Source organism: Petromyzon marinus, chromosome 42, assembly GCF_048934315.1.
Source record: "Petromyzon marinus isolate PM22_M1 ecotype Great Lakes invasive population chromosome 42, UKy_Petmar_22M1.pri1.0, whole genome shotgun sequence".
Lineage (NCBI taxonomy): Eukaryota > Metazoa > Chordata > Hyperoartia > Petromyzontiformes > Petromyzontidae > Petromyzon > Petromyzon marinus.
In genome coordinates, this window is record NC_133708.1 from 6,159,881 (window position 1) to 6,179,805 (window position 19,925).

Here is a 19,925-nt window from a genome sequence, read left to right on the forward strand (position 1 = left end):
CCCCCTCCACAGCCACATCAACAAGTGCACGCAGTACGAGAACCCCGTGACAGAGGCGAAGAAACCTCAACCAGGTATGGAGGGCATCGCAGCACAAGCACACACACATGCACGTGCACAGATATACACGCACATATGCAGAAATGCATGCCTCACCCGTTTAGCCCCCTTTATTCATAAAACAGAAGGTGTTTGGGTATTCGATGGCTGCACATGCAGGCTACGTGACCCAGCAAACGCAGCCTCGCCTGCCGGAGGAGCTCGCTGATGGGATCATGATTAGTTCTTTCAAGGATCTGTGAGCTCCCACAATCCAGCCTGGTTAAACCCAGGATGGATTGTAGGAAGGCCATCCTGAACGTTTCAAACTGGCACAGATGTTCCTTTAAAGGGTTACACGTTTCTTAACTATGGCTGAGAAGACCTAGGGCTTCGTGTGGAGCGATAGGCCAGACAACCGCCACAGCATTATGCAGCTGATGAAGAGATGCCTAACCGGAGTTGGTCATAAGCAGACTGCCCAGGTACAGGAACATCTCCACTTTCTCCACAATTACCCCATCAGTCACGGAGCAAGCGAGGGCTTGCTGTGGCTTGGCACGGGCAGAGGGTTTTGGGGAGATCAGACCGCCTGTCTGCCTACGGCGATTACCCACGTGGCCTCTCCGTGACCTCAGCCTGCGTTCAGACCACGTCTTTTGATCTGAGCAAAACGGGGTCCCTGGGGTTTGCGCCGTTGTCTGATGCCGCAAGTTGCATGAATAGGGGACCGCGTGTGTGGGTCTAGCCCAACTAATGGAGCCGGAGGGGGCTCCATGTCATCAGATGCCGACTTGCAATACTGACCAGGATTCACTCAGCTCCATGATTGGCGTCGGTCATTAGGGCAAATACTGGTGGCACAGTGGTTTGCACACTGCTTGATCATCCAGGTGACCCAATTTCAATTCCTGGCCAAGCCTAACATCAGTGGCAGTTATCTCACCCAGTTATCTAAAATGGGTACCTTGTGCATTGTGTAAACATCAGCATTGGGGAGACAATGGCAGACGCACATGGTGCTGGCCACCCACGTCCTTGTGTGCCGTGCCGGCCTTCATAGGTGCTCACGAAAAACACATGCCCCCCCCCCGACAGTCTGTTCAGGCTACACGGGGGGGATCTTTGTCTTTATACGTGCGTGTATGTATGAGTGCGCGTGTGCCACCGCGTGCCACCGTGTGCCACCGTGTGCCACCGTGTGCGCGCTCGCAGCAGGGAAGCCGTTCTTTACGCGCGACCCCACGGAGCTGCGCGGCTCCTCGCTGAGCTCGCGACTGCAGAAAAGTCAACGCGGCTTCGGCTTCACCATCGTGGGTGGCGACGAGCCCGAGGAGTTCCTGCAGATCAAGAGCCTCATCCCGGGCGGCCCCGCCGCCGCGGAGGGCCTCATGGAGACCGGTGCGTGTGTCTGTGCGTGCGTGTGCGCGCGTCCGTGCGTGCGTGCATCGTGTCCTTGTGTGTGCGTGTACAGCCTGTCTGTGGGCGCGTCTGTGCATGCATCTCTGTGTGTGCACGTCTGTATGTGTGCGTACGGCCTGTCTGCTTATTCTTGTGCGTGCGTATCTGTGTGTGCGCATGTGTGAGCTGCCTCGTGTGTGTTCTTTCATGCTATGTGTGTGTGTGTATATGTTTGACCTGAGGGTGGAGTCCTTAAAACACTTCCCTATTAACCCGGCAACCCGAGTTCAGTTTCGGCTCGCATCCGTGACGAATATCTGAATTGCTTCTTGGCCTCCCTTAGGTTGACTCGGCCATAAATGAGTACTGGGTGGGGCATGTAAACATCAATACTGGGTAGACAAAGACGACCGGGCATGGTGCTGGCCACACACTCCCTCGTGTACCGTGCCATCCTCCCTCAATAGGTGCTCTCTAACAGCACTTCTCCCACCAGTCTGTTAAAGGCTACAAGGGGGATTCTTGATTTGAAGTTTTCGTGACTGCAAGGATCCATACTCTTTGGTTCTTTCGGTAAAGTCACATAGGGGAAAAAAAATAATATGGAATAAATTTGAAATAAATAAATCACGATGTTTCGATTGCAACACAAGCAATCATCATCAGGTGTGACAACCACAGCAAGGATTTTTTTTTACTGAAGTGGGTTAGAGACCAGGGTTAGGGCAGTTAACTAAGTCAGAGTCGGAGAGACGCTTGCAGTGTGCGCACTCACCCCCCTCCTACCCTCCCCCTCTCTGACTTATTTAACTGCCCTAACCCTGGTCTCTCTCCCACTTCAGTAAACATTTCCTTGCTGTGGTTGTCACACCTGATGATGATTGCTTGTGTTGCGATCGAAACGTCGTGACTTATTTATTTCTATTTTTTTATTTTACATGTATGTTTTTCACCTGCGTGACTTTGCCGAAAGAGCCAAAGGGTGTGCAAGGGGGATCTTTGTCTTTGTGTGTGCGCGCTGCCTTGCATCTTTGTGCGTGTTTATTCATCTTGTCTGTGTGCATGTGACGGAGTACGTATGGATGTTCCTGTGCGTGGGGAGCTAAAGCACATGTGCGATGGTGGCATAGTAGGGAGCACAGGTGGTGGTACATCTGCCAGTCATCTCAATCGGTCGACCCATGGCACCCGAGTCCGTCCCGCGAACCTCCTGCCGGCAGCAAGAAGCCTTCCAAACTTAATGCGCTGGCCTCAAAGTAGACCTAGCCTGGCACAAACACCGTTGTGACAAGCAGACAACATATTTGTAAGTGTAAAATACACTTTTATCTTTATTACAATTGTATTGTTTATGTAGAGGGACAGCTTTATGAAGGAGAGATTTCGCTTATTTATTTTGTTCACTATATATGACTTGTATGGGATACCCTACTATTGTTGTTGTTCCGCCGGTTGCTGACGCCTCTCCAGGAGACGTGATTGTGCGGGTGAACGACACGTGTGTGCTGGGGCACACGCACGCCCAGGTGGTCGAGATCTTCAAGTCGATCCCGATCGGGCAGCACATCGACCTGGAGCTGTGCCGCGGCTACCCGCTGCCCTTCGACCCCGACGACCCCAACACGCACCTCGTCAAGTCGGTGGCCATCACGGATGAGCCGGTGTTCGTGAACGGCGGGCGCACGATGAGCTTGCGCAGCGCGCGCTCCTACGTGCCGGCGCCCGAGTACCGTGGCGGCACGCGGCCCGGCAAGATGAACCTGCCGCAGGTGAGTGGGGTCACAGCGTGGGGTTGGCACGCGTCCGTTGCCCCGGTGCTCGCGACCCATCATGGCAGACGCCGTCCCGCGGAACCAGCCGCCTTCTGCAGAGGAAGTCGACATTTGAGGGTCAATGATTAACCCCCCTGATTGGGCTTAAATATCGAGGTGACGACCCAAAGCGCTTCACAGCGCAAACGAGGAAACGCAACTCGAGAGGATTTACAGCGGAGAATTTGGAGAGGGATAACGAACCAAGAGAGAGCATCACGTTGAGGACCGCTTTGTCCTGGTGTTACAACTGTAGTGGGTTCAATTGAGGCGCACACTCAACTTGGAGGCAACGCTATTTATTAACACATAACAACCAACGTGAACATTATATACAGGGTGGTGACCACCGTTCCTAACCTCACTAACACTCGGGGAATACTGCACAGCGTGACCAGGGCAGGTGATGGGCTGCCTGGTCACGAACGACGATCGGAGACTCGAGGACCGCTGATGGCGTCTTCATCCCAGGGTTGAACAGCCCAGCTCTCTGTTCACACCCGCCTGCTTATAACTCGCGTGGAGTGGCCGGCTCCGCCCCAGGCCACGCCCCCCTTCTCGATCCTGCGAGAAGGTCCGGGCCCCCAACCACGTGACCCCCCAAGCTCCCCCCTGTGGCCCCTAGCCCCCCCCCCCCCCCTTTGTCCGGTCACGTGTCCTGTTGGGTTCACGCAGAGTGTCACGGCCTGACACGACCCCCGTGACACCCCCGCCTACGGCACCCATACCGAGCCGACACAGTAGTGACGTCATGTGTCCCTACGCTCGTACAGTCCCGACACAGTAGTGACGTCACATGTCCCTACGCTCGTACAGTCCCGACACGGGAGTGACGTCACATGTCCCTACGCTCGTACAGTCCCGACACGGGAGTGACGTCACATGTCACGACACAATGAACACGCGCGCGCAAACACACACACGAGATGCAGCGACCATCAGAGTCCAGGGGAGTCCAATAACGAGACGGGATACACAGGTGTAGGTCGATCCACGGTCGACTGCACCAATCCTCAGAGCTGTTCACCCTCACCCTGTCCGCCCACACCATCTCATAGGCAAGCAGCCCGAGAGAGCAGCACAATGCTGTCTGTTAGCGACAGATGCCAATGGTGACAACTTGTAGATACTGTACGCTCTTCCCTCTCCGCCACTGTGGTTGAGTGATTGCAGTCAGGTGATTAGTCGCTCCTTATCGCTCCGCTTTCCCTTCTACCATGGGTATTGTATATCCACGAACTTTCCTCATTGAGTTCTCCGCCCAGCAGACTGTTTCCATCTCACCCACGCCGCGTTCAGCCACCACGCAGCAGGTCACAACATCACGCTCGCCCACCCATTCACCCACCCACGCACCACACTTCAGGCCACAGCACTGCTATATCTGCGACGGGATTCTCTCCCCCTCGAAGTAACCTTGCTCAGCTCGAACACGTCACGCTGTCATCCATTACAACTTAGTGCTGTATCATGGGGTCTGTTTTGCCAGTAGCAAAGTATGAAAAATAAGAATATGTTTTACCCTTTCTGGCAATAAAATAAAACAGGGGTTAAGATTTTAATTTAAAGCTTTCGTGACTACAGGGATTCATATTCTTGGTTCTTTCGGTAAAGTCACCACGTAGAAGGGAAACAATGAAATAATAAAAATATCAAACAATATATAGGTGTTAAGATGTTCAAACACCAAATAGGTACCTTTTGCAAGGAATATTTACTCATTGCCTTTGAAACTACTGTGCGCCTTTTGACGGTCTATGGTCTAACATTGGTGAGACTAAGCTATGTTGAAAGCTGTCTCTGGCGTAGGCCAATCAGTTTCTCCTTCAGGCGAGCGAGCGCACGGCTGCCAGCATGCCGCACAGTGTCGTCCCGATTAATTATCTCCACTCCGCCAACTCTGCGGATTCCTTTTCGCCAGCCCTGGGCCCCCCCGCGCCCTTCGTAGACGCTCAGCGAGCGTGTGTGCCGACAGGACAAGGCGCTGGCGATCACGTCGCAGCCCGAGCTCATCACCGTGCACGTGGCCAAGGGCGCGAGCGGCTTCGGGTTCTCGATCGCGGACGGGCCGAGTGGACAGCGCGTGCGGCAGGTTATGGACGCCCAGCGCTGCCGGGGCCTCAAAGAGGGCGACCTCCTGCTCGAGATCAACCGCGAGGGACTGCACGGGGCCAAGCACGCGCAGGTCGTGCAGAGGCTCAAGGAGTTCAACGTTGGCAGCACCGTGACCTTCCTGATCGAGCGCGGGGGTGAGCACAGGGCCCTGCCGGGCTTCACAGTCGCTCTGCGCTGTGTCTCTGTGTGCCGTGTCTCGGCGTGCTGTGTCTCTCCGTGCTGTGTCTCCCTGTATGCTATGTCTCGGCGTGCTGTGTCTCTGCACTGTGTCTCTCTGTGCCGTGTCTCACTGCGCTGTGTCTCGGCGCTGTGTCTCTCTGCGCTGTCTCTGTGCTGTGTCTCCCTGTATGCTATGTCTCGGCGTGCTGTGTCTCACTGTGCTGTGTCTCACTGTGCTGTGTCTCTTTGCTGTGTCTCTGCGCTGTCTCTCTACGCTGTGTCTCTGTGTGCCATGTCTCGGCGTGCTATGTCTCGGCGTCCTGTGTCTCACTGCGCTGTGTCTCTGTGTGCCGTGTCTTGGCGTGCTGTGTCTCACTGCGCTGTCTCACTGTGTTGTGTCTCTGCGCTGTGTCTCTCTGCGCTGTCTCTCTACGTTGTCTCTCTGCGCTGTCTCTCTGCGCTGTGTCTCTACGCTGTATCTCTCTGCGCTGTCTTTCTCTACGCTGTGTCTCTACGCTGTGTCTATCTGTGCTGTGTCACCCTCCACAGCCTATCAATGCAACCGCATCATCACACCCGTTGGCATCATGGCTGGCCAGAGACGCATTTGATAATCGTGCGACCAGCAGCACGCCTGGCTGTGTCTAACCTGCGTTGACAGTTACACACTTCACTGCCTCCTCTAGGTTGGCTGTGCCTTAAATGTGCATCTAGTGGAGCGTGTTGACATTAACGCAGCCAGGCATAGCACGGATCCCACTGTGGGTTCGTGTCACCCCAGCTTAACGCCTACTTGTGAACATCGCACAGATAAACCCCACACACACAAACACCACACACACAAACACCACACACACAAACACCGCACACACAAACACCACACACACACCGCACACACAAACACCACACACACAAACACCACACACACACCACACACACACCACACACACAAACACCACACACACACCGCACACACACACACCACACACACAAACACCACACACAAACACCACACACAAACACCACACACACCGCACACACACCGCACACACACAAACACCACACACACACACCACACACACAAACACCACACACAAACACCACACACACCGCACACACACCGCACACACACAAACACCACAAACACCACACACAAACACCACACACACCACACACACACCACACACACAAACACCACACACACAAACACCGCACACACACACACACACAAACACCACACACACACACCACACACACAAACACCACACACACACACCACACACACAAACACCGCACACACACACACACAAACACCACACACACAAACACCACACACACAAACACCACACACACAAACACCGCACACACACACACACAAACACCACACACACAAACACCACACACACAAACACCACACACACACAAACACCGCACACACACACACACAAACACCACACACACACACACACCACACACACAAACACCACACACACACACACCACACACACAAACACCGCACACACACACACCGCACACACAAACACCACACACACAAAAAACACACACACAAGAACCACAAACACCACACACAAACACCACACACACAAACATCCCACACACAAACACCACACATACAAAAACCACACACACAAGAACCACAAACACCACACACACACACAAACACCACACACACACAAACACCACACACACACAAACACCACACACACACAAACACCACACACACACAAACACCACGCACAAACACCACACACACACAAACACCACACACACACAAACACCACACACACAAACACCACAAACACCACACACATAGCAGCAGGCTCGGTGCAGGGTACTCTCTCGTCTTGGGAATACAATGATTCCCACCCCCCCCCCCCCCCCCCGGGCCAATAGAAATTCAATGACTCACCCCGATACGATTCCACAATGTTGTTTGTACCGATTTGGCAATACTCTGAGCCTAAAGGCACGAGGCACGTTACCCTATAACTGGTATCGATCATAACCAATTATGAATTTAATTCATGATTTGATGAAGTTAGACATTTTATTTGGGTCACGTGTCAAGTTTTGTTGTGTTTCACCAAGGCGAGTACTCAAGTAACCAGGATTTGAGTCTTAATTTGCAAGAGTGACCTTGGTCAGCAAAATGACAAAGAGAGAAAAGCAAGTAACATTTAACAAAGTACAGCAATGAAGTAAACAGCGATGAGCACACGTGGATGATCGATGCGTACCCGACTGCGCTTTATGCTGGTGTGCCTCGCTGTCTTTTGGGTAGCAGCAACGGGAAAATAATTTTAGTCTCAACTATGCACCCCGTTTTAATTTTACATCGGCTGTGCGCGCGCGTACACGTGTTGCCTCGTGCTGTCTGCTGAGCGTGTGAATTGCGCGCCCTGTGGTGAAGGCTGTGGTGCGTTCTTGTTTCCAGGATCCTACCCTCAGAAGAGTCCCAAGCCGGTGAGTAGCCGATGCCTATGCACGTTTCATGGAGAGGTGCGAGATAATCGCGTGGCACTGCTGGGTGGTAGCGCTCTCCCCGTTCCCATCGTCCATGATGCCAAGCCTCCACGCTCACTTCCTTGGCGTGCGCGCTGCCCGTGGCGGTTGCCATCGGCACCGGGCCCTTGGCCTCCCCTAAGCAGACTCGGCTTTGGTAAGAGCCGGCGCTCGCTGGGACAGTGTTCCCTGCGTAGCACGCGGCACGTGCTGCTACGCAGGGACTGGTCACGCATCCCCTCGTGTGCAGTTCAGGCCTTCGTAAGTGTTCGTGAACAGCACTTGCCTCAACAGACTGTTAAGGCTCTATGGGGAGATGTCTTTGTTGTGTGTGTCGGGTATGAGTGTCTATATTTGTAGTAAGTGTTTGTGTTTTTGCGTGTATTTTTGGTGTATGTGTATGTATGTGTGATTTAGTGGGGAGCGATAGTGTAGCGGTTAGCGCGCTGCGCTATGAACCTGGCGACCCGGGTTCGATTCCCGCTCACGGCCAACAGCAGTGACGATTATCTGAACCGATCCCGGGCCTTCCCTAGGTCGACTCAGCCTCAAATGAGTACCTGGTGCGGTGTGTAAACATCGCCACTAGGGAGACAAAGGCGGTCGGGCGTGGTGCTGGCCACCCACCCCTTCGTGTACCGTTCCGGCCTTCATAGGTGCTCACTAACAGCACTTGCTCCTACAGTCTGTTAAGGCTATATGGGGGATCTTTGGCTTTGTTTTAATGCCCAGTGGAGTGGTGACAGTGGTTAGTGAACTACAAATCTGTTGGTAGGGGTGCGATTCCCAGCTCAGTAACACCACTTTCCCGAACAGCCTGTGTACGCCATATGGAGATTTTTGGCTTTGTGTGTGTGGTGTGTATATACAGGGTGTTTAAAATAGATGGACCCAATTTCAAAGCAGTCTATTTCACGATGGCGACATGTTACGATTACACAAAAAGTTACAAGCGGTTCAATGAGTTATCAAGTTTTACTAACCATTTTATAAATGCTCTGTGCCCTCCATCTGCTGTACGGACAACATCGAGACGATAGTTGAATTCGTCCCAAACGCCCCTCAAAGTGTCTTCTTACACTGAAGTCACCGCTGCCGTGATTCTGTTTTTGAGGTCATCAAGATTAGTCGCTAATGGTGCCACAAAAACACCACGGGTCTTTGACGTGTCCCCACAAGACAAACTTGCAGGGTGTGGTGATGTCTGGGGATCTTGGGGGCCAAGAGTGTAGCGCCAAGTCTTGGGGTCCCGTGCGACCTATCCAACGTTGAGGCAGTATGACCTTGTGAATGACCGAGGCTAGGGGCTGTTTGTGCGCTGGGAGAGGCATCTCGCGGTAATCTTTTGAAACTCTATGCCCCGCCCTCTCCATGCCCCGCCCTCTCCATGACCCCGCCCTTTCAAGTGGTAAGAGTTTCATTCATGGGCGGTTCGTGGTTGCAGAGCTATAGCGATTTCAAATCGGGTCCATCTTTTTCAAACACCCTGTATATCATTATTGTGTTTCTGTGTGTGTGGGAAGCGGTAGTGTGGCGTTAGCACGCTGCACTACAAACCCAGCAACCCGAGATCGATTCCTGCTCACGCCCAACACCAATGACGATTACCTGAATGGATCCTAGGCTTTCTCCTAGGTGTGTAAACATGGCCACTGGGGAGACAAAGGCGGTCGGGCGTGGTGCTGGCCATCCACCCCCTCGTGTGCTGTTCCGGCCTTAATAGGTGCTCGCTAACACGGTATATTTTTCTTTGTACGTGTATTTGTGTATGCGTATCCATGTGTGTCTGTGTGTATCCGTGTGTGTGTCCACGTGTTTATACCTACGCGTATGTGTGTGTGTGTCTCAGGGCCCGAGGCGGCAGGCTGTGCCTCAGTCGAGTCAGCTCTCGGATGTGCTGCTCCCATTGCTTGTGAACCAGGGAATGACACGTGGCGGCGGTGGCGGTGGCCGCTCCGGCTCCCCCACTCCCTCCAGCAGCCCCGACAGCCGGCACCCGGACGCATACCGCCTGTACCGCGAGTCTCGCTCTATCTTCGACAGCAAGGGTCAGTGTTCCCTGGCCGACGGCACCGCCCCCGTCGGACGTACGAGCCGTCTTGGCACCGGCTCCGAGTGCGCCGATTGCTCCCCGACGGACGTCAGTGCTTCGGGGATTTTAAACCGTCACTATGGTTGTTGTAGAATCATCCCGCCTCATCGACGGCCGTGCTCTCGCGTTGGCCCGTTTGGTGCTAAACGTTGGACGGTGACGTCTTGTGTGGGAGCCGTGAGCATACCGTGGAATGTTTATCTCGTGTGTTTTGGGTACCGTGTTGTACACAGCAAGAGGGGTCTTCAGTTCCACTAGAAGTCACTTTGCGATGGCCAAAGAAACAGTCCCAGTCACAGACTGGCCTACCACTAGACAACACCGGAGCGCGCTGGCAGCCCACCTGCCGACACACGCCATGTGCTGTCGGTGAAGTGGCTCGCTTGCTGACCCACGTGTGACCCTTCCTCTCAGTGGAATTGTAGGCGTTGCACCTCTCCATCCTGCGCACACCTGACTGCGGACGTGAAGTTCGCGTCTCCAGGGCTCCCATCTCTCGGGGTGGTTGGGGCACTGCCCCGAGCGGGCAGGCGGGGCATTCGGGCGTTGGGCCGAGGTTCAGCATGCACCCGGCTGCCTCACACGTGTGCCGCGTGTCTCCCCCACAGCGGCGTCCGACTACAGGGAGATGGACATCCTGTTGCGGCGGCACGAGAGCGGCTTCGGCTTCCGCATCCTCGGGGGGAACGAGCCTGGAGAACCCGTGGGTGGCACGGCACTGGCACTACCATTGGCACTGGTGCCATCACTGGCAGCGTACTGCCACTAACGCAGCCTGACGCATTGACACTGCGTAGTTAGCTTTGCAAGCAAATTGGGTGTGGTGCTTTTTAACCCACTCTCATGTAAATCATATCTGGTTCATCTGCACACTGTTGCCCACACCAGGCCCCGCATTTTAACAGAGCGGCCACGAAAATGCTGGGATGTGCGTTTGTCGTGCGACGCGACTGGTCACTCGTGATGCCGGTCGCGGCGATCGGTCTCCCGAGCACGGATAAATTGCTTCTGGTTCGAGACGCCGCCACCCGGTTCCTCTACGGGGGAAGGGAACTGTGAGCGCATCGCTCCTCCTGTGGGAACATCGCGTGGAGCGGTGCGACGGCAAAAGCAGAACGGGAATTGTTGTGACCTGCAGTGTGGCGAGTGTGGGTGGGACAGTGGGAGAGTGAGAGTGTTGTAGCTGATGTGTGTGGGGAGCGGCACGTGAAGTGGGGAGTGCGTGTGAGTACCTGTGTATGTATGCTTATGGATGTGTGTGGATATGTAGTGAGTTCAACTGAGTCGCAGACGTTCTCTTTGGAGACGACACATTTATTGATACCAACACGCGGGGTAACTGCCCCTTAACCAGATAACAACCTAGGGTGGTGGACCACCAGGCTAACTACACTAATTACACCATAACTAACTACATGACCACCAGGCTAACTACACTAACTACTGCCGTAACTAACTACGTGACCACCAGGTTAACAACACTAATTACACCATAACTAGCTAGGTAACCACCAGGCTAACTACACTAATTACACTGTAACTAGCTATGTGATCACCAGGCTAACTACACTAATTACACCGTAACTAGCTACGTGACCACCAGGATAACTGCACTAATTACACCGTAACTAGCTACATGACCACCAGGCTAACTACACTAATTACACCATAACTAGCTACATGACCTTCAGGCTAACTACACTAATTACACCGTAACTAGCTACATGACCACCAGGCTAATTACACTAATTACACCGCATCTAGCTGAATGACCACCAGGCTAACTACACTAATTACACCTTAACTAGCTACATGACCACCAGGCTAACTACACTAATTACATCGTAACTAGCTACGTGACCACCAGGCTAACTACACTAAATACACCGTAACTAGCTACGTAGCCACCAGGCTAACTACACTAATTACACCGTAACTAGCTACGGACCACCAGGCTAACTACACTAAATACACCGTAACTAGCTAGATGACCACCAGGTAACTACACTAGTTACACCGTAACTAGCTACGTGACCACTAGGCTAACTACACTAACTACACCGTAACTAGCTAAGTGACCAGGCTAACTACACTAATTACACCGTAACTAGCTACGTGACCACCAGGCTAACTACACTAATTACACCGTAACTAGCTACGTGACAACCAGGCTAACTACACTAATTACACCGTAGCTAGCTACGTAGCCACCAGGCTAACTACACTAATGACACCGTAACTAGCTACATGACCACCAGGCTAACTACACTAGTTACACCGTAACTAGCTATGTGACCACCATGCTAACTACACTAATTAGACCGTAACTAGCTACGTGACCACTAGGCTAACTACACTAATCACACCGTAACTAGCTACAAGACCACCAGGCTAACTACACTAGTTACACCGTAACTAGCTATGTGACCACTAGGCTAACTACACTAATCACACCGTAACTAGCTACATGACCACCAGGCTAACTACACTAATTACACCGTAACTAGCTACGTGACCACCAGGCTAACTACACTAATTACACCGTAACTAGCTACGTGACCACCAGGCTAACTACACTAATTACACCGTAACTAGCTACATGGCCACCAGGCTAACTACACTAATTACACTGTAACTAGCTACGTGACCACCAGGCTAACCACACTAATTACACCGTAACTAGCTACGTGACTGCCATGCTAACTACACTAATTACACCGTAACTAGCTACGTGACCACCAGGCTAACTACACTAATTACACTGTAACTAGCCACGTGACCACCAGGCTAACTACACTAATTACACCGTAACTAGCTACATGACCACCAGGCTAACTACACTAATTACACCGTAACTAGCTACATGACCACCAGGCTAACTACACTAGTTACACCTTAACTAGCTACATGACCACCAGGCTAACTACACTAATTACACAGGGAGTAGCTACAGCGGACAGTACCTAGTTCGGGTCCACGTGTTTGATAGTCTGTAGAACGTAGAACGAAGATTTCTTCAGGATGAACAACAGCAGCTGGTCCCTCTCGGGGACTCTGCTTATATCCTCACTGGTCGTGGCTGGTTCCGCCCTTAGCCACGACCACCTTCTAGAACCCTCGAGCAGCATCTCGACCCTGACACGTGACCACTCCTAGCCCCCACCTGGGCGCCCTGTGTAGACTTCACCGGTCACATGTCCTTCGGGGTTAACCAGAGTGCCATGGCCCTTTGTAACCCCATTCCCATGGCCGGCACTCTCACACCCTACCCTGTAGGGGTCGGCACTGCACGCAGAGTGTGGTGCCATCCAGCACTGCCAGTCAGCGCTCACCGAGCCCCTCATCCACATGGTGCCCGCGATGTCGCTACATCGCACGCCGTGCCTCTCTAGAGCCGGCATCACACAGTGACATCCGCGATGTCACTACACACATATATATATATGTGTGTGAGTGTGGGGAGCGGTAGTGTTGTGGTTATTGTGCTGCGCTACGAACCCGGCAATCGTGAGTTCGATTCTGCCTCTTGGCCAACACCAGTGACGATTATCTGCAGCGGTCCTGGGCCTTCGCCAGGTCGACTCGGCCTCAAATGAGGACCTGGTGCGATGTGTAAACATCGCATGTAGCTGGTCGTGGTGCTGGCCACCCACCCTTGTCGTGTGCCATGCCAACCTTCATAGGTGCTCCATAACAGCACTTTCCCTCAGTCTGTGAAGGCTGTGCATGGGTGATCTTTGCCTTTGAGTGCGAGCGAGGTTGTTGTTGTTGTTGTTGTGACTTGGGGGGTGTAGTGAGTGGGTGAGTGAAGATGTTGTTGTTGTGACCGTTGGTGATGGCGCGCATCAGATTGTGATCGGCTCGATCGTGCCCCTGGGCTCGGCGGACGCGGATGGGCGCCTGCGCACGGGGGACGAGCTGGTGAGCGTGGACGGTGTCGCCGTGCTGGGCCAGTCCCACACGCACGTCCTGGGCCTCATGCAGCAGGCGGCCAAGAAGGGCGACGTCAGCCTCACCGTGCGGCGCCGGGGCTCGCCCGCAGGTAGCACCGCACCCTCGTGGGGCGCTCGGGGCTCACGGTTGCGCGTGTGAGAGCGCAAGCTTGTAGGTGTGTGTGTAGGTGTGTGTGTGTGTGAGTGTGTGTGTGTAGGTGTGTGTGTGTAGGTGTGTGTGTGTAGGTGTGTGTGTGTGTGTGAGAGTGTGTAGGTGTGTGTGTAGGTGTGTGTGTAGGTGTGTGTGTAGGTGTGTGTGTGTAGGTGTGTGTGTGTGAGTGTGTGTGTGTAGGTGTGTGTAGGTGTGTATCCTATATAGACCTACATCTCTGCTTTATTGACCTGGTCAAGGCCTATGATACCATCAGTAGGCCTGGGCTCTGGGTCGTTCTTCGTGCTTTTGGAGTACCTGACCCTCTGCTCACGATCATTAAGGACCTTCATGATGGTGAGCGGGCCCGGGTAAAACTACGTGGCCGGGAGTCAGAGCCATTCCCTGTACACCTTGGGGTGCGACAGGGATGTCCTCTGGCTCCCACATTATTTAACATCTATTTTGACCACGTAGTTCGTGAAGCCTTCAATAGCTGTACCGGGGGAATCTCCATATGGTACAGATATAATGGGAGGCTAATCGATGCCCGGGTGCGGTCAAGGGATGGCTCCCTATTGCTCAACCACGTTATGTATGCTGATGACTTGGTAATAGCTGCTCAGTCAGAGGAGGAGTTGGAGACGCTGCTGCTGAGACTGGAGCGTGCCACTAAGAGGTGGGGCCTTACCATCAGCCCCACCAAAACTAAGCACCTGCCTGGGTATTTTGTACCATCGGACACTCCACCCCCACAACTCCCAATCGGTGATGGGGCAGTTGTGGAGAGAGTGGAGAGTTTCCCATACCTGGGCAGTGTGCTTATGACTGGCTCCAGTTTAACAGCAGAGGTCTCACTCCGAATCAGTCGAGCGGCAATATCTTTTCATCGGTTGCGTAACGCTGTGTGGAAGCTACCTGGTCTGTCGCTCCGCACTAAGCTTCAGGTCTTCTCGGCCACGGTCATTCCCTCCCTTCTCTACGCTTGCGAAACGTGGACCCCCCTAATGGAACATCTTCGCCGGTTAGAAACATTTAGGCTGACCTGCCTACGATCCATCCTGGGTTTAACCAGACTGGATTGTGTGAGGAGCTCACAAATCCTTGAAAGATCTGGGCAGGGTCCCATCGGTGAGCTCCTCCGGCAGGCAAGGCTGCGATGGCTGGGTCATGTAGCCCGCATGCCCAGCCACCGCATGCCGAAACAGCTTTTGTTTGGCCGGATTGAGGGGGCTAAGCGGGCGCGGCACGGGCTAGAGAAGAGATGGAGTGATGTGGTACAGGAGGACGTGGAGCTGAGTGGACTTGCCGATGACTGGTACCAGCGGTGTCAAGATCGGCCTCTGTGGAAGAGGCTCGTGAAGGATGCTACTGGGCAGTTGGAGGCAGTCGCCCTCCAACAACAACGGAGGGCGGAGGAGCGACGCTCACAACAGCGAGCGGAGCGCTGGGTGGCTAAAGCACAGCAGGTTGGCACAGTAGGGGGCACAGGTGGTGCATCAGCCAGTCATCTCAGTCAGTCGACCCGTGGCACCTGGGTCTGCCCCGTGACCTCCTGCCAGCGGGCGTTCGACACTTCACGTGGCCTCAGGGTGCACATAGCCTGGCACAAGCGTCGTGGTGACGTCACCGCCACTTAGTGGCGAATGGCGGTTGTTGTTGTTGTTGTAGGTGTGTATGAGTGTGTGTGTAGGTGTGTGTAGGTGTGTATGAGTGTGTGTGTAGGTGTGTATGAGTGTGTGTATAGGTGTGCATGAGTGTATGTAGGTGTGTGTGTGTGAGTGTATGTGTGAGTGTGTGTGTGTAGGTGTGTGTGTAGGTGTGTAGGTGTGTGTGTGTGTAGGTGTGAGTGTGTAGGTGTGTGTGTAGGTGTGTAGGTGTGTGTAGGTGTGAGTGTGTAGGTGTGTGTGTGTGTGTGTGGCGAGCGGTGGCGAAGTGGTTAGCGTGCTGCGCTATGAACCCAGCATTCCGAGTTCGATTGTGGCCATGGGCCTAACACCAGTGACGATTATCTGAACCGGTCCTGGGTCTCCCCTAGGTCGACTCGGCCTCAAATGAGTACCTGGAGCGGTGCATAAACATTGCCATTTGGGAGACAAAGGCGGTCGGGCGTGGTGCTGGCCACCCCCCCCCCCTCGTGTACCGTTCCGGCCTGCATAGGTGTTCGCTTACAGCACTTGCCCCACAAGTCTGTTAAGGCTATATGGGGGAACTTTGCCTTTGTGTGTGAAACCGTAGGTGAGTGTGTGAGGATTTTAACCCCCCATCCCAAGCGGCGAGGAGTGGCCGGAGTGATTCGACAATGAATCGGGTTTCAACTAATTTAGTTTCATTGCAATTTTGCCGAATTGGGCTAAACCTCGACTGCAATTGGGTGCCAGAGTCAGGTGGACCCCTAACCTCTGACCCCCGTGCCACCACAACAGAGGGAGAGCAGTGGCAGGGGCACGACTCGTCGAAGCTGCTGCACGGGGAGGGGTTCCCGGGTGGCCAGCCGGGGTCGGGGAGCGCACGCGCCCCGTTCGGCGGGGACGGGGCCTACACGGGCGGCACGCGTGACGTCCTCCTGCACCGCGGGGACAACGAGGGCTTCGGATTTGTGCTCATCTCAGCGCTGCCTTTCCCAGAGAGCAACGGCACTCACGGGGGTACGGGCTGCACCCACGCTCATGAACCACAGCACATACACCACACTCACCACACACACCACACACAGCATATACACCACACTCACCACACACAGCATATACACCACACTCACCACACACAGCATATACCCCACACTCACCACCCACACCATATACACCACACTCACCACACACAGCATATACACCACACTCACCACACACAGCATATACACCACACTCACCACCCACACCATATACACCACACTCACCACCCACACCACACTCACCACACACAGCATATACACCACACTCACCACACACAGCATATACACCACACTCACCACACACACCATATACACCACAGTCACCACCCACACCATATACACCACACTCACCACCCACAGCATATACACCACACTTACCACCCCCACCATATACACCACACTCACCACACACAGCATATACACCACACTCACCACCAACACCATATACACCACACTCACCACCCACACCATATACACCACACTCACCACCCACAGCATATACACCACACTCACCACCCACACCATATACACCACACTCACCACCCACAGCATATACACCACACTCACCACCCACAGCATATACACCACACTCACCACCCACACCATATACACCACAGTCACCACCCACAGCATATACACCACACTCACCACCCACAGCATATACACCACACTCACCACCCACACCATATACACCACACTCACCACCCACACCATATACACCACACTCACCACCCACACCATATACACCACACTCACCACCCACAGCATATACACCACACTCACCACCCACACCATATACACCACACTCACCACACACAGCATATACACCACACTCACCACCCACAGCATAAACAACACACTCACCACCCACAGCACATATGCCACACTCACCACCCACACCATATACACCACACTTACCACCCACAGCATATACACCACACTCACCACCAACACCATATACACCACACTCACCACCCACACCATATACACCACACTCACCACACACACCATATACACCACACTCACCACACACAGCATATACACCACACTCACCACACACAGCATATACACCACACTCACCACCCACACCATATACACCACACTCACCACCCACACCATATACACCACACTCACCACCCACACCATATACACCACACTCACCACCCACAGCATATACACCACACTCACCACCCACAGCATATACACCACACTCACCACCCACAGCATATACACCACACTCACCACCCACACCATATACACCACACTCACCACCCACAGCATATACACCACACTCACCACCCACACCATATACACCACACTCACCACCCACAGCATATACACCACACTCACCACCCACAGCATATACACCACACTAACCACCCACACCATATACACCACACTCACCACACACAGCATATACACCACACTCACCACACACAGCATATACACCACACTCACCACACACACCATATACACCACAGTCACCACCCACACCATATACACCACACTCACCACCCACAGCACATACACCACACTCACCACACACAGCATATACACCACACTCACCACACACACCATATACACCACAGTCACCACCCACACCATATACACCACACTCACCACCCACAGCATATACACCACACTCACCACCCACAGCATATACACCACACTCACCACACACACCATATATACCACACTCACCACCCACACCATATACACCACACTCACCACCCACAGCATATATACCACACTCACCACCCACAGCACATACACCACACTCACCACACACAGCATATACACCACACTCACCACCCACACCACACTCACCACACACAGCATATACACCACACTCACCACACACACCATATACACCACAGTCACCACCCACACCATATACACCACACTCACCACCCACACCATATACACCACACTTACCACCCACAGCATATACACCACACTCACCACCCACAGCATATACACCACACTCACCACACACACCATATACACCACAGTCACCACCCACACCATATACACCACACTCACCACACACACCATATACACCACAGTCACCACCCACACCATATACACCACACTCACCACACACAGCATATACACCACACTCACCACACACAGCATATACACCACACTCACCACCCACAGCATATACACCACACTCACCACACACACCATATACACCACACTCACCACCAACACCATATACACCACACTCACCACCCACACCATATACACCACACTCACCACCCACAGCATATACACCACACTCACCACGCACAGCATATACACCACACTCATCACCCACACCATATACACCACACTCATCACCCACACCATATACACCACACTCACCACCCACACCATATACACCACACTCACCACCCACACCATATACACCACACTCACCACCCACAGCATATACACCACACTCACCACCCACACCATATACACCACACTCACCACCCACAGCATATACACCACACTCACCACCCACACCATATACACCACACTCACCACACACAGCATATACACCACACTCACCACACACAGCATATACACCACACTCACCACCCACACCATATACACCACACTCACCACCCACACCATATACACCACACTCACCACCCACACCATATACACCACACTCACCACCCACAGCATATACACCACACTCACCACCCACAGCATATACACCACACTCACCACCCACAGCATATACACCACACTCACCACCCACACCATATACACCACACTCACCACCCACAGCATATACACCACACTCACCACCCACACCATATACACCACACTCACCACCCACAGCATATACACCACACTCACCACCCACAGCATATACACCACACTAACCACCCACACCATATACACCACACTCACCACACACAGCATATACACCACACTCACCACACACAGCATATACACCACACTCACCACACACACCATATACACCACAGTCACCACCCACACCATATACACCACACTCACCACCCACAGCACATAC

General features: G+C 53.4%; 1 protein-coding gene across 5 annotated transcripts in view; it reads left to right on the forward strand.

Annotated features, from left to right (window-relative positions):
• LOC116951119 (membrane-associated guanylate kinase, WW and PDZ domain-containing protein 2-like) overlaps window positions 1-19,925 on the forward strand; it is a 76,643-nt gene that overhangs the window by 36,609 nt on the left and 20,109 nt on the right. For 3 of the 5 annotated variants that reach the window (XR_004404122.2, XM_032969538.2, XM_032969534.2), the window contains exons 8-16: window positions 13-74; window positions 1,255-1,440; window positions 2,911-3,209; window positions 5,227-5,500; window positions 7,981-8,009; window positions 9,898-10,096; window positions 10,749-10,843; window positions 13,990-14,182; window positions 16,650-16,871. Coding sequence is in view for 4 of the 5 variants with exons in the window: in XM_032969538.2 (XP_032825429.1) it covers window positions 13-74; window positions 1,255-1,440; window positions 2,911-3,209; window positions 5,227-5,500; window positions 7,981-8,009; window positions 9,898-10,096; window positions 10,749-10,843; window positions 13,990-14,182; window positions 16,650-16,871 (1,559 nt within the window). In the remaining variant the exon portion in view is untranslated. The remainder of the gene's footprint in view (window positions 1-12; window positions 75-1,254; window positions 1,441-2,910; window positions 3,210-5,226; window positions 5,501-7,980; window positions 8,010-9,897; window positions 10,097-10,748; window positions 10,844-13,989; window positions 14,183-16,649; window positions 16,872-19,925) is intronic. The other 2 variants (XM_032969535.2, XM_032969536.2) reach the window with 2 other exon arrangements.